Here is a 15,481-nt window from a genome sequence, read left to right on the forward strand (position 1 = left end):
GCTCCAGTACAAAGACATGCAGTTACTGGGGGTTAGGTTATTTGGTGATTCTAAATTGCCCATAGGTGTGAATATGAGTGTGAATGGTTGTCTGCCTCTAGCCCTATGACAGCTGGGATAAGCTCCACCCCCCACCCCACCGACCCTGGACTGAATGGATGAATGGATATTAATTTTGCTCAGATTTATAGCTGTTATTAGCATATTTCAACTATATATAATAAATGACTGTCAGATTAAATAGTACTTTGATTAAAATGATTAAGACTGACTGCCTTGAAGTGATTATGGCAAACAGGTAACAGGTAACTCAGGAGTATATAATCACATGATGTATAATGCAGGTGGGGGACTGCTGACTTCAACTGAGGATGTAGGGCAGTTGAAGGAATACTTCGAGGACCGCCTTAATCCCACTGACACACCTTCTGTCAAGGAAACAAAGTCTGGGGATGAGGGGGACGACTCACCCATCACTGAAAGTGAGGTTACTGAAGTAGTGGTGGCAGGGCCCCTGGGGTGGATGAGATTCACCCTGAGTTCCTGAAGGCTCTGGACATTGTAGGGCTGTCTTGGTTGACACGCCTCTGCAACATTGCGTGGAGATCTGGGGCAGTGCCACTGGATTGGCAGACCAGGGTGCTGGAAAGGAGGGTCCGTCCGTTAGTCGAACCTCAGATTCAAGAGGAACAATGCAGTTTTAGTCCTGTTTGGGGAATGCTGCACCAGATCTTTTTTCTCTCAAGGATATTCAAGTGTGCATGGGAGTTTGTCCATCCAGTCTACATGTGTTTTGTGGACTTGGAGAAGATATCTGACTGTGTTCCTTGGGGTATTCTGTGGGGGGCGCTGTGAAAGTATGGGATGTCTGGCCCATTATGAGCTATTCAGTCTCTGTACAGCCGCAGCGAGAGCTCAGTCCGCATTGCCAACAATAAGTCAGACTTGTTTCCGTGGGTGCTGGACTCCGCCAGGCCTGCCCTTTGTCACCGACTACAAGGCGTAGCCAAGTGGCAGAAGGCTTCCATCTTGATAGTCTCAGAATTTCATCTCTGCTTTTTGCGGATGATGCGGTCCTGTTGGCTTCATCAGGTGGTGGCCTCCAGCTCGCATTAGAGCAGTTCGCAGCCAAGTGTGAAGCAAAGGTATGAGAATTACACCTCTAAGTCCGAGGCCATGGTCCTCAGCCAGGAAAGGTTGGAGTGCCCACTCCAGGCCAGGGACAAGTTGTTGCCCCAAGTGGAGAGTTTTAAGTATCTCAGGGTCTTGTTCATGAGTGGCGAGAGAGGAGAGCAGGAGACTGACAGACTGATTGGGACTGCAGCTGCAGTGATGCAAACACTGCACTGGTCCATCATGGTGAAGAGAGAGCTGAGCATAAAAGTAAAGCGGTCGATCTACCTCCCTACCCTCACCTGTGGTCATGAGCTTTGGTTGTGTCTGAACAAACAAAATTATGAATACAAGCGATGGCCTCAGGACACCTCGGTGTTCCCCTGGAAAAGCTGGAGGAGGTGGCTGGGGAGAGGGAGATCTGCTTGCCACCATGACCTGGCCCCAGATAAATGAAGGAAGGAAGGATATTTTTAGTAAGTACTTTTAGCCATATATATGATTTTTCCAGGATTACTTTAAAATATTTGAGTAGCCGGAATCATAATTAGATTAGACTAGATTAGATAAAACTTTATTAATCCATTTAGGAAGGTTCCGTCAGGGAAATTAAAGAAATTTCAGCAAATGCATCTCAGCATAGATACATCTCATATATTCTCAGAAAATGGAGACTTTCGGGTAAAGGTCTGACCTTATCTTTCTTTAATAAGGGACAAAAATAACAGGCCAGTTGAGGGGGGGTGGGGCGGTGATGGTGGAGGTTCAGCTCTTGCTGGAAAATAAATGGGCAAAAAAAAAAGAGCAAGGCAATAATGAAAGTGACGTTGAATATGAGCCACTTTTTCCAGGAAAGAAGATGAGGGTTTCCTGACCATCCAATTACCTCTAACCAGACTACCTGCAGTATCTGCCTATTATCAAGAATTAATTTCTACTTTTGTCTCAGCCATTCTCAAAGTTAAAACATTGATGAAACACAAAGGTTACACAAATTGTGTACCCAAACTGCCCAGCTGTTACACTGTGTGAATGAGAAAAGTCAGTTAGCTGATAAAATCCAGACAAAAGCAATTTGTTACCATGTTTGGATTTGTTATTTTGCACTAACAACATAATATTTATGAATGCAATGTTACAACTTCAACAGAGACAGAGAAATACTGAACAGAGTGATGAATGGCTGTAAGCAACCAACAAAAGCTGAGCTGCAGCTCGTAGTTCAAGTGTTGTTTATGGTGTCAAATGGAATAAGAACACAAAGGTGATAGTATCGCTACTGCCACCATAATTGGAATCAATAACAATAACAATAGGATGGGACAATCGATTGTGTTAAAGCTGCTGCCTTTCTGAAAATCCTGTGTTTAATTTAGTAACACATCTACACATAAGTCACATTAAAATTTATTTTTTAATTAACCAAATTAATGTTTAATTAACCAAACATTAATGATCCATTTACTTAAGTTTTTGCTGGCCTTTATGAACAACAGGCTTTCTGTGCACTGTACCAGCAGTTAGTGACAGTGTTTACTGCAATGAGTGATGTGCTGATTGAAATTCCATAAAACGGGGCTGAACTGCCTCCTGCACCAAAATCTACTTTAACAGGTGTATAAAATACAACTGATGTTGGTGCATACAGCAACAAAGAGAATATATTTAGTTTATTTGAATGAAACTAAATACCCTGGAACATCATGCAACAAGTGAGTGGGTTTACAAGAAAAATGAAAGATTTTGATGTGCAGCACTTCCTGTCAGTGTGTGACAGAACTGAATGGAGCTTACAATGAAATAAAGTGCAGGACGTCAGAGAAGACATTCACTGTTCACACTGGATATTTAGTCTAATAACCCTGCATTTAAATTGTTCTTTTATATTATTCTTTTATAGACAAACAATTCAGCCTTTTACAGTTCAATGCGCATTCCCCTACACATATAGTATTTTCCTTATGTACTAAAGTGCTTTCACTATGACATATAGATAACACCCATCAGATTTTAATTTTTGGGGAGATTACGAATCTCGCTAAAGGCGTTGTGACATGCAGACGGGAGGAAACCACCAACCTTCCAATACAGTGATGGAGGGGCTTTGATTTTTGCCCGTTTTGCAGCCACAGGACCTGTGCACCTTGCAGTCACTGAGTTGACAACAAAGTCCTCCAAATACCAAAGCATTCTAGAGTCAAATGTGTGGCCATCTGTCCGATAGCTGACGTTTGGGCTAAACTGGGTCATACAACAGGACAATGACCCCAAGCACAGCAGCAAATCTACAACAGAATGGCTGAAAAATAAAAATAAAAAGTTAACTCTTGAAATGGCCCAGTCAAAGTCCAGACCTCAACCCAACTGAAATGCTGTGACAGGACCTCAAGAGAGCTGCATACAGATGAAACTGCACAAACCTCAATGAACTGAAACAATGTTGTAAAGAAGACACAAATTCCTCAACAATGATATGAGAGACTCATAAAAATCAAAGAGAAAATTATTACTTCAAGTTATTGTTACTAAAGGTGACTTTGCAAGCTACTGAGTCATGGGGTATATTTAGTTTTTCACAGAACTGCAGAGTCCTGGGAAAAACTCTTATAACTTCAGATATAATAAAGACTTAAAACTAATTACCAATGACATTTCAAGAGTCTCTGAAGTCGGGCTGACATAACAATGTGCCATCTCATGTATAGCTACAGTGCTTTGTTTTTTTTAGTACGTTAGCACAGTGAAGCTCTAGGATGAGGGCTAAAATTTTCCTCCATAAATATATATGTTAAGGACCACCAGTGGGCAGAGACAAATGAAATCATATGGCAGGAAGAAAACAGAACACCTGAGATAAGCCCATCCATAATACAAAGTAAGTTATTAACATGCTGCTGCATGATTTGATTACTCACGGTGAAAAAGTTGTGATCCTAAGGTTTGTCTCTACCCTGAAATCTTATTTGGCCCAAGAGTCACTCCATGACAAAATGAGCCCATCAGCTCACTGTCAGTTTCAAACTCATCCAGTGCAGGAGGTGAATGGACCTGGAACCAGGTTTCACTCATTGTTTAACCTAATAATTTAACAAGCAAATAAATACTGAATAAATATTGTAAAATATTTAATTTCACTAAAACACAGCAACAGAAAAGAGACCTTTTAGATCCACTGGAGCCCATATGTGCATTCTCAGAGCTTTAAAAACAAGAAAATAACACATCATCACTGGAAGAATACTAGATATCTCAATAGCAGTGTGAACAAATTAAATACAGTTACAGCCATTACATTTTGTTGAACAGAGACTAGAGCTTGATTATCCCAGTGTTAATCAATATGCTACATTTACGTGCCATATTGCAACCATGAAGACCAGTCAGAGTTGCTGAAGTCTGTAACTGCAATGTGAGACTTTTAGGAAGGTGCACATCAGGCTGTGATGCATTATTGTAACAGTACTATAAATGCAGCTTTGCTGAAACATAAAAGCGCTTTTCTTCTTTAGCAAAAACAAAAGTGGAGGTTAGTAATTAAGTTTAAGTACAGATAATGAAATCATAAAATTGACATATAAACTGAAATTTAATTAAATTCAATTGGGCAACTTTTCCTAAAAGGGAAAAAAAGATTTGGGGATAATTCAAGAGATGAATGTTGCATCAAAAAATTATAATAATTAGACACACTATGCAAATTTTTTTGCAGTGATTCGACTGACTGTTTTAGCAAGAGCGGCTCTTCAGTCTACTTCTCAGCTCCATTTCCCTCCTCAACTTGGTCCCCTTGTGCTTTTCTAACATGAGTGATCAGCTGAGTATCAGGACAATTTAGTCCATCTTGCTTGCCTGCTGTGCCCTAGAAATTCTACTCGTTTGTTAATTAGGGAAGCATTACATTATAATATTTTGTTAATTCATTAGTGATGTGCGTGTGCTTAAGTGTGCATGTGTATGAGTGCAGGGTATTTCAGCACTTCACCAGCGCCCCCTTCAGGCAGCAGATAAGAAGAGATAATATGAGGTGAGTTTTCTCATAAGGCCTTCAGTCAGAAGAGTCACCTCTCCAGCTGAAGATTTTAAGGGCAGGACTTGCATGATTCGCTCAGTTCAAATACATCTGCACAGTAAGTACACTCCCATCACAAAGTGGCTCCCTCTGCATCACCAGGCTGTTGCTCTATGTGTGTGACAGATGGCGCAGAGCATGGATGCAAATTTCCTGAGGCATCATTTGTTTTCTGCACTGCATGCATGCAAACCAGGAGGGTTTTGCCATATGGTTGCTGTGTAACAATCTCTCACTGCTTAGTTGTCAGTTTGTGCTGGACAAAGATTTTAATACTGATGCAACAAGAACCTGACAAAACCTCAGAGCCGTGCCGTGAGTCGGTCAAATGTTATTTTTGTGAAGAATATTCAACTGAGTGTGAAGTAGCGCTTAAAAGATCCCTCACAGAAAATACTGCACATGTATAATCATCTTAGTTTTCCTGTGAAGCATTCTGTTACAAGCTTGAAATGCTTAAATCACATCTGTGCAGTGGTGTAGTCTACATTTTTGTAGTGGGTATACTGTGTTTAGAAACAAAAATACACGGGTTAGTACAATGTAATAGACAATTTATTTTGATTTTTAAGCATATTTAACATTACTTAACGTGCTTAGATTTGAATAAATGTACGACAAACTGTACAACAGTTGGCTTTGTATAAAAAAAACATGTAGAATTTATAAAAAAAGTCCATCCATCCATCCATCCATCCATCCATCCTCGCCCTATGACAGCTGGGATAGGCTCCAGCCCCCCCGCAACCCTGACCAGGATAAGCGGAAGCGAATGGATGGATGGATGTTTAAGTATTAAGTAGTAAGTGCAGAAGTACTATAGAAAAAACGGGATGAACCAACTCAATATGTCTATCATACTGGCAGGTTCTTCTAAAGCTGCCTCTGTGCCTTCAGGGGCTGCAGGTTTATAAAAACATTCAAAAAAGCGTCATTTTCAGAAATCTTCTAGCTCAAATGTGTCAAGACTCAATAGCTTCTGAATGTGGTGACGTGCCTTATCACACAGGTGTGCTGAGCTGCCTGAAAAAAATTTGTCAGTTCATGAAAAGTAAAGTAAAAGACAGAACAGGGCTTCGGGGTGAAAGGTGGCTGCATGAGTCGGCTTTTCTCTGCGACACAGTGAAGCATCGTAATACGTCTGTGCAGCTTTGGCGACGGGACCGCGTGATTACGCGTGTGATTGTCCAAAAAAAAAAAAAAAAAATCATAGCAGGTCTCCACCACTTTTGCTGAGAGGCTGGACACACTGCGCAGTTTATACAGCATTTTTCCGACTTTGATGTGAATTTTTGAGCTTCACAGTCGGAAAAACTCTGTATAAACTGTGCAGTGTGTCCAGCCTCTCAGCAAAAAGCGCAGCTGCAAACACAGCGGTGGAGACCTGCTATGATTTTTTTTTTTAATATAAAAAAACCTGGAAAATTTTGCAAATTTTCATCAGTTTGAAATATTTTCATTTTCCCTTTTGTGATTTTTTTTTTTGGCCACAGCAGCTTTTGTTAGCAGTGGAGAGAGACAGGAAATGGGGGAAAGATACAGGGGAAGACACGCGGGCAAATTGGCGACGGGCCGGGACGCGAACCCGCGCCGCACAGCATATGTATGTGGTCGCCGGCTTCACCACCAAGCCACCCAGGCGCCCCCCTTTTGTGATTTTTAAAGAAAAATATAATTTTATATTTTAGTTAATGCGTTGAGGAAGACGTTGCTGTACTCTGGCGATTCAAATTATTTTAATTTTCAGTACGGTAATACCAATTATTTTTTAATTCTGTTCGGCCTGCGACTTAATTTTGGTTAGCCTATTTAACAGCATCGGAGAGGAGTAGTAAAGAGTTTGCACTGGTCCTTATAAGTGTATCACATATCATTGGGCACTTTTAAGTGGTTATACAGAAATTCACAAGCTTTTCTAGTGGATATACGGCATATACCAGCGTATCACGTAGACTACACCACTGCATCTGTGCCTCCTCTCACACTGCAAATCCAGATTCAGTGACTATGCAATTTTTTATTATGCAATTCAAGCTTCAACTTTTCATGCCACTCCAGCATAAACTGGACCACTGTTAGCTTCTAAACTAGCTGTGGTGTAACAAATCTTGCTTGCAAATATGCAGAATTAACACAGTTTAAAATGAATCTGCTGAAACTGAGCTCATCTAAATTCACTTGCATGATGAGATGAAGCCAAGAAATGATCTGGCTCAAGCTTATAAATAAGATAATTTCCTTGGTTTAATTTGCATCAATAAAACCCATAAAAACACCTTCCCGAGTTTCAACAAATTGCTCCATGGAGAAAGCTCAACTCACCAACATGCAGATGTCCATGGGCAGGTAGACTTTTCGTCGGCTGCTGTGATAAGGAGTTGCTCTCAGACACGTTACGATTCCCTGAGCTTTACCAATGTGACTCGCTGCGTGGTCTGCATGGACATTTTTCACACCTGCAAAGAAAAAGAACTACGCAGTTTGGCATGACCTACTTTAACTCATTTTCACAGGAGAAGCATAGTCATCACTTAAGGGAAAATCATGTTTTTGTTTTGGAAAGGCACTATATTGCAAAAGTATTAGCTCACTCATACAAATCACTGAATTCAGATGTTCCAATCACTTCCATGGTCATAAGTGTATAAAAATAAATAAATAAATCAAGCACCTAGGCATGCAGATTGCTTCTACAAGTATTTGTGAAAGAACTGGTCGCTCTCAAAAGCTCAGTGAAAACCAGCGTGGTACCATGCCACCTATGCAACAAGTCCAGTTGTGAAATTTCATTGCTACTAAATATTCCACAGGCAGCTGTTAGTGGTATTATAACAAAGTGGAAGTGATTGGGAATGACAGCAACTCAGCCATGAAGTGGTGGGCCACCTAAAAATCACAGAGCGGGGTCAGCAGATGCTGAGATGCATAGTGCACAGGGTTGCCAACTCTCTGCAGTCAATTGCTACACACCTCCAAATTTCTTGTGGTTTTCAGATTAGCTCAAGAACAGTACACGGAGAGCTTCATGGAATGGGTTTCCATGGCCGAGCAGCTGCATCCAAGCCTTACACCACCAAGCGCAATGCAAAGTGTCAGATGCAGTGGTGTAAAGTAAATCTGGAGTGATGAATCATCTGGCAATCTGATGGCTAAGTCTCGGTTTGGCGGTTGCCAGGAAAACTGTACTTATCTGACTGCACTGTGCCAAGTGTCAAGTTTGGTGGAGGGAGGATTATGGTGTGGGTGTGCTTTTCAGGAGTTGGGCTCGGCCCTTTAGTTCCACTGAAAGGAATTCTTAATGCTTCAGCATACTAAGCGTTGGCTCAGGTCAATGCAGCTGTCATCACGAGTGTGACCACATGATTTTTCCCATTCACACCGTGTTAACTTTCACTCTCATATCCAGGGAAATGCTGCTGTGTTTAAGGAAAGCTACAACCACGCTGGCAGGCTGAAGTAACACACAACAGAGCTCATAACAGAAACAACTGGATCTTGATTTGATTTGTTTTAGCCAATACTAACTATCAGCACCTTTTCTTACCTAAACACTCCAGCAGGAGGTACATTAAGGACGACTGTGTGTTCTCTGAATACGTCTCCAGTTCCTGAAGGTTCCTGTAGGCTCTGTCATCTAGATCCTTTTCCTGGTAAAACAGAAAGTTTTAATAATCATGTTATTTTTTTTAACCTTTTTAATTACATTAAATAGTAACTGCCGAGTTCAGTTTCTTAATCCATTAAAATAAGGCATTTATAACCTTAAAACTGTTAAATTGTGATCATCACAGGACGCATTCATCTGACAGTTCTTGTAGGTAACTCACAAAATTTAAAAAACAGCAAATATATGTATGCAAAGACAAGTTTATATTGTCACATTTAAGCTTTTAGTCATAATCATTTTCAAATCATTTATCAGCCCCTTAATTTACTATTTGATGTAATAAATTAAGCTGCAACTTAAACTTGCGGCAATTTGAATTTAATGAAGATACTGATCATCTTAAATGAAGGCATTTTGTCTTACTCTCTCTGTTATGATCCTCAGCAGCCACCTCTTTGTCAGGTTATGTGTCTTCACTGCCTGAAAAACATCACACAGGCTGTTAATTAGGTGATGTGCAACATTAATGATGCCCCTCAGCCAACTAAAGCTGAGGGACAGAAACACAGAAATCCACCGACTGCTCTAAACTCAAATAAGACATCCAACATTCTGACAGTGTTTCCTACGTATTGCTGACATGAAGAAAAAAACACTTGTTAAAATACTCTGCTGGCTAATTTTTACCCTCCACAGCTCAGTGCTGACTGGTTGGTTTGGAGGCTCATCTCTGTAGATTTCTTCTATGGCGGTCTTCCAAAACTGCATTCGCATCAAACCGATGGTCTTCTGGGAAACCGTGTCCTTCACCTTGTGGAGAACAAACAAGCAAAACAAATGGTTGATGAACTTCTTTGACAAGGACATTATTATAATAATTATTATTATTATGGAGCAGCAATAGAATCAGGAATAATGGTGGTGTAATAGAAAAAAATAGCAGCACCGACACAAGTAGTGTAATGGAGAAAAACAGCATGTATCAGTTATTATTTCTCATTCAGTTTGATTGTAGGAATACCTGCCTGTGCCAGCTCCACATTAAAGGCCCTCAGAGCCAGGGAAGAGCGCCATGCCTTCTCTGGGAGAAGGAGAGAGGACAGGAATCCTTCATAATCTCTGGACCTGAGGAGGATGGAGAGGAATGAGGTAAGCAGGAGATACAGTTTCAGGTTCTTTCAAAAACATTTTCATAACTCCATAACAAAAATGTCCCACTAACTCGCTACTTCTGTATGGTGTTTTTGACGCATTTTAATGTAGCATGAGCTCCACAAAGTAACTTCAAAAGACACATTCTGAAACAAAAACTTTTTTCAAAAAAAAACAAGGGATTAAACAAACCAATTATCTTAAATGTGTTCAAACAAAAAACGAGGCCACATCAAACACCACCCAAAGTACTTATTACCACTGAGTTTCTGTCAGTTTAGTTTTGCAAAACTGAAGCAAAGTTTTTATAACTGAATTAGACAAGCAGCATGCAAATAGGGATGCCAGGGAACTGCTTGAGATCCCCCAACATCAGGAAGTGTCACACTTTTCTGCAGGGCCAGTGACCCCATACAGGAAAGAAAACTTTCCAGTAAACCCCTCATATTCCTACTTCTATCCTAAAACATTTGATTTGTGAGGTCATCACAGCGCCGGTCTCTGGCTGCATGACCGCAGATGCTCGTCTCTGGATGAGAGATCTGGAACGATCATTTCGTTGTGTGCCTTGTAAGCACAATGACAATGAGTTGAATCTAACATCTAACATCACTCATGTCAGAGCTCCACTCGTCCAATGTTCATGTGGGTGGGAGAAAAGGGCCCCATATACTTGTTTTCTTGGTGCAGATTATCCCCCTCTGTAGAAAAGGCTGTTTTAATATTTGAAAACAGTTCTATACAGTAAATTTTTTGGGGGACCCCTCGCCTATGACTCCTGGGGGTCCCCAAATCCCATTTTAAAAGTCACTAGAAGTGTCCTCTAGAAGTGCACTGAAAGGACACCCTCTACCAAGGCCAACAAGTTAAAGAAAAAGTAATCTGGAGGATTTTCCTTTATACATGCTCCACTTTTTCACCAAGTTTCATGAAATTCTGCTCTGCAAGTTTTGCCTAATCTTAGTGACAGAGAATAGCGATGATCATATACACTATATTTCCAAAGGTATTCACTCACACTATTCATTGAATTCAGGTGTTTCAATCACTTCTGTGGCCACAGGGGTATAAAACCAAGCACCTAGGCATTCAGACCTCATCTACAACCATTTGTTAAAGAATGGTTCTCTCTTAGGAGCTCAATGAATTCCAACATGGTTCCATGATAGGATGCCACCTGTGCAATACATTCAGTTGTGAAATTTCCTTACTACTAAATATTCCACAGTCATCTGTTAGTGGTATTATAACAAAGTGAACTGGCAACTGGGAAAGATACCAACTCAGCCACAGAGTGGCAGGCCACATAAAATGACAGAGCATAGTGCGCCAGCTTTTTGCAGTCAGTTGCTACAGACCTCCAAAGATTAGGTCTGTAGATTAGCCTCAGATTAGCTCTACAGTGTGTAGGGAGCATCATGGAATGGGTTTCCATGGCTGAGCAGCTGCTTCCAAGCCTTACATCACGAAGTGCAATGCAAAGCATTGGATGCAGTGGACTCTAGGGCAGTGGTGATGTGTTCTCTGGAGTGAACATCACACTTCTCCATCTGGCAATTTGATGGGATGAATTTGGGTTTGGCAGTTCCTAGGAGAACGGTATCTGACTGCACTGTGCCAAGTGTAAAGTTTGGTGGAGGGGAGGATTATGGTGTGGGGGTGTTTTTCAGGAGTTCAGGTCGACCCCTTAGTTCCAGTGAAAGGAACCCTTAATGCTTCAGCATACCAAGACATTTTGGACAATTTCACGCTCCCAACTTTGTGGAAAGAGTTTGGGGATGGCCCCTTTCTGTTCCAAAATGACTGCACACAGAGCACAAAGCAGGTCCATAAAGACAGGGATGAGCAAGTTTGATGTGGAAGAACTTGACTGGCCTGCACAGAATCCTGATCTCAACCTGACAGAACACCTTTGGGGTGAATTAGAGCAGACTGTGAGCCAGGCCTTCTCGTCTCACAACAGTGTCTGACCTGACAAATGCGCTTCTGGAAGAATGAACAAACTTCCCACAAACACACTCCTAAAACTTGTGGAAAGCCTCCTCAGAAGAGTTGAAGCTGTTCTAGCTGCAAAGGGTGGGCAGACATCATATTAAACACTATGGATTAAGAATGGGATGTCACTCAAGTTCATATAGGTGTGAAGTCAGACGAATGAATACTTTTGGCACTATAGTGTACCTCCAACAAGGGGAGAGAAATGAAATTTCTTTGAACCATGTTGCCCTTGTACACCGCTGCTCTCCTCCTAGCCAATTTTCTTAAGATGTCGAGTTTCACATAAACATGTAAACTTTGCACATCTCACGAGCTGACATTATGAGGATTTTCAATTACTTGGCAGCGGAATGAGCTTTCAGTCAGATTTTCCTACTGATCTGAGAGTCAAATTGTCCACTGTCTGAATTTGTGATTCAAATGAAAGAAGCAAATTTAAAAGCTCAATTCAGATTGAAATAACTGTCAATGTCAAGTTGTAATGCGCCGATATAAACAATGAACAAAATATATTTAGAAAGCATACTAGAATTCAAAAAACATTTTCACTGTGTTAAAAACTAGCAATTTGTATCTACATTTGAATGGAGTCTTGCATGGCAGCGTCTTCCTACAACCCTTTAAAGTTTTTAGGCTCTTTTTATAGGACTGCTACTAAATCTGTTCAAATGACAGGATGAAGTGTCTTGCCAGTGCCCTGATTACATATGCTTTACATAAACACAGAAACTAACTAACCGCCCACCTAGTTTGTGTTGTTAGCATTCAGACCCACCTGACCAGATTTAGACAGTACTTTTCACTGTGCTGAGAGTCTCCTGTCGCACTGGTTGATGCTCTCACACTCTGTATTTCAGCTGCTCGTTGGATACAAACGCTGCATGGTGATATTTTCCTCTGAAGACCATAAACCAGCCGGGTTTTGCTGCTTAATAATCCACGTTTAGCACTGACGCCAACTGCCATGTTCCCCTTCAGCGTGCACCCCGACCTTGTGTTACGTCAAAACATTCCCCCGACTAGCTTACACCAGCGGACTTATTTTTTAATACAATAGCTGTTGAATGCGTTGTCACTCATATTGCCATGATACACTTAAAATATGAAATAGTAAGAAATAGATTCGATTTTTTTAAAATTAGGATTAAATCACGCAAAACCTTAGGTCAAGTTCATCATAGTTAGCTATAACAATGACGGAAATTAGACCACCGTGTCGCCAAAATAAGAGCCAGTAATGTATACCAATATTTTCAACGGATAATTTATGCAAAAATAAGCGTAACTACCATTTGTTTTTGAATTATTTAGGCACATACTGCAAAATACACCTGACATAACTTACATATCTATACCGCTGATTACACTGTAGCCTATTATTTCCAATCAGACGCACCCAATAGCAACCATTATTTCTTAATTTAACAGGAAGTGTGTTTTTTCCTCTTTTACATCGATTTTTTTTCTTCTTCGTGTATTTTGTACTAGCTGAATAAGGATGTGGGATCCAACAGGAGGACACGGGAGTTTGACAGGCTAGTTTTCCTCTTCATATGGCAGCCGAGTCGGTGAAATGTTCATGTGTATGGCTGCTGTTCTGGCTCTATGTCCGGCTGTCCCAGACCACAAACACTCGGTAAGAATTCTGCTTCCTGGTTGAGATGACCGTTAAACATAGCCAGCTGCTAACCGACTAACTGCTGTTAGCCGAGAGTAAAGACTGAGAGAAGCATGTCTTATTTGTTTTGTTTTGTTTTTTGTTTTTTTGTTTTTCTCGTAACTATCACTCGCAGTAGCTAGCTAAGGATATTTCGGGGTAAAGTTGACGTAATGTGTAACGATGCAGCGTCTAACTGTCCACAGTTAAGCACACAAACTTAAGCCATGTGACTTGCCAGCTGTTGGGCAACAGCACTGTTTAAAGTCTTGTTAGAAGAGTCCAGAGTTCACCAGTATGACGCGTAATCCTAAATGCAATAAGATCTTTGGTCCACTTATTTAAATAAACTAAAAAAAAAAATTTTTCTAACAATTCTCTAACAAATTTGTGGTCGGCTTGATTGAATCTGTCACACACACAGTGCTCAGTATACTTAATTTCCCCTGTATTTTAATGATTGCAGCAATCATTAAAATAATGATTGCTGCAATCATTAAAACAAATAATATTTGTTTAGGCCAAACTTTTAGTCACAAGATGAGCCGTGACGTTTTGGTTTCATTTAACACGGAAGTTAAAGAAAATATTACTGCAGTTGAATTAATTAGCCACAGGATGGCGCTGATGGATAATTCGAAGCTTAACCCTGACATACTGTTGAGGCCAAATTTGACCCGTTTTGACATTTGACAATAGTAAGTAGTACCCTAAATGTCACTCTTTTAGCCAGAAACTATGAATTTTCCTAAAATGACTGAAAATACACAAAATGAAAATATTTTAAAATTGTATACAGGTGCTACAAATTTTTGGACACTGAGGTCTCCCAGGTCAAATTATAAATATAAATAGAGTTTAGATCCACTAGTTGTGGTCAAGTAAAAGAAAATGTTTTTTAGGGAATCTTGAAACTGTGAAACTGTACATGCCATGAGACAATGATGACAGAAGTCCAGGGGGCATTGAGACACACATAAGGTGCACATAAGGAACAGAGGTCATACAGTGGTCAGGTGCCTTGACAGAGATACACGATCTAAAATAGGGCAGCATGGTGCTGCAGTGATTAGCACTGTCATCTCACAGAAAGAAGGTTCCTGGTTCAAATCCAGGCTGGGACCTTTTGTGTGGAGTGCGCATCCTCTGGCTACTCTAGCTTCCTCTCACAGTCTAAAGACATGCATGTCAGATTACATGGTGATTCTAAACTGGTAATGGATGTGAGGTATTTGATAAAGTGCTGTATAAATGTGTAGTTAAAAGTGTGACTTGTACTTAGAAGCTCTTTAGTCTGTAAGACTAGAAAAGCACTGTATAAATGGAAGTACATTACATGCCTACCTTTGCTTGCAGGTGCAAAGTATAAGCAACCAGACACAAGTCCCCCACACACAAGGTTTCCTACCATTGCTTTAAATGCACAGAACAGTTTGGAAGGGTTAAAGAAGACAAACCAACTCAACTGTGATTAAAGAGAGCTGCAAGAAAAAGTTGACTAAGATTATTGGCTTTCAAGCTGTTGAACAACCCCATGTCTGTGGGCTGTTAGAAATTATAGTAAGGATTTATATTAATAATTTTCACAATCTTATTGCAGTTTTTTTTTTAATTCATGTCCAATAGGAATGTTCTGCATACACGAAAAAAGCAAATGGGATTAATTGCATGCTGTTAGCTTAATAAGTAAATGTGTCAGAGTGATGCTGAAAAACCAGTTAATGCATGCATTGCTTCTAAAAGCTGGACTCTTTCTTTTCTTTCTCTTTCCCCCAACTGGTCACAGCAGATGGCTGCCCCTCCCTGAGCCTGGTTCTGCCGGAGGTTTCTTCATGTAGCAAAGTGCTTGCTTATAGGGGGGTTGCTTGATTGTTGGTGTTTTCTC

The 15,481-nt window shown here is 40.6% G+C and overlaps 2 protein-coding genes across 6 annotated transcripts in view; one reads left to right on the forward strand and one right to left on the reverse strand.

The window, feature by feature from the left end:
* Nucleotides 1–13,566, reverse strand: part of ndufaf6 (NADH:ubiquinone oxidoreductase complex assembly factor 6) — a 26,587-nt gene extending 13,021 nt beyond the window's left edge. The window contains exons 1-6 of one of the 2 annotated variants that reach the window (XM_030749578.1): nt 12,715–13,566; nt 9,815–9,914; nt 9,477–9,599; nt 9,213–9,269; nt 8,727–8,829; nt 7,505–7,638 (exon numbers count right to left, since the gene is read on the reverse strand). In XM_030749578.1, coding sequence (XP_030605438.1) covers nt 7,505–7,638; nt 8,727–8,829; nt 9,213–9,269; nt 9,477–9,599; nt 9,815–9,914; nt 12,715–12,905 — 708 coding nt within the window. In that variant the 5' untranslated portion in view covers nt 12,906–13,566. Of the gene's footprint in view, nt 1–7,504; nt 7,639–8,726; nt 8,830–9,212; nt 9,270–9,476; nt 9,600–9,810; nt 9,915–12,714 lie in introns of both variants that reach the window. The other variant, XM_030749579.1, reaches the window with a different exon arrangement.
* Nucleotides 12,998–15,481, forward strand: part of nagpa (N-acetylglucosamine-1-phosphodiester alpha-N-acetylglucosaminidase) — a 24,093-nt gene continuing 21,609 nt past the window's right edge. The window contains exons 1-2 of one of the 4 annotated variants that reach the window (XM_030749577.1): nt 12,998–13,049; nt 13,428–13,575. In XM_030749577.1, coding sequence (XP_030605437.1) covers nt 13,493–13,575 — 83 coding nt within the window. In that variant the 5' untranslated portion in view covers nt 12,998–13,049; nt 13,428–13,492. Of the gene's footprint in view, nt 13,221–13,427; nt 13,576–15,481 lie in introns of all 4 variants that reach the window. The other 3 variants (XM_030749574.1, XM_030749576.1, XM_030749575.1) reach the window with 3 other exon arrangements.

Source organism: Archocentrus centrarchus, chromosome 16, assembly GCF_007364275.1.
Source record: "Archocentrus centrarchus isolate MPI-CPG fArcCen1 chromosome 16, fArcCen1, whole genome shotgun sequence".
In the NCBI taxonomy this organism is placed as follows: domain Eukaryota; kingdom Metazoa; phylum Chordata; class Actinopteri; order Cichliformes; family Cichlidae; genus Archocentrus; species Archocentrus centrarchus.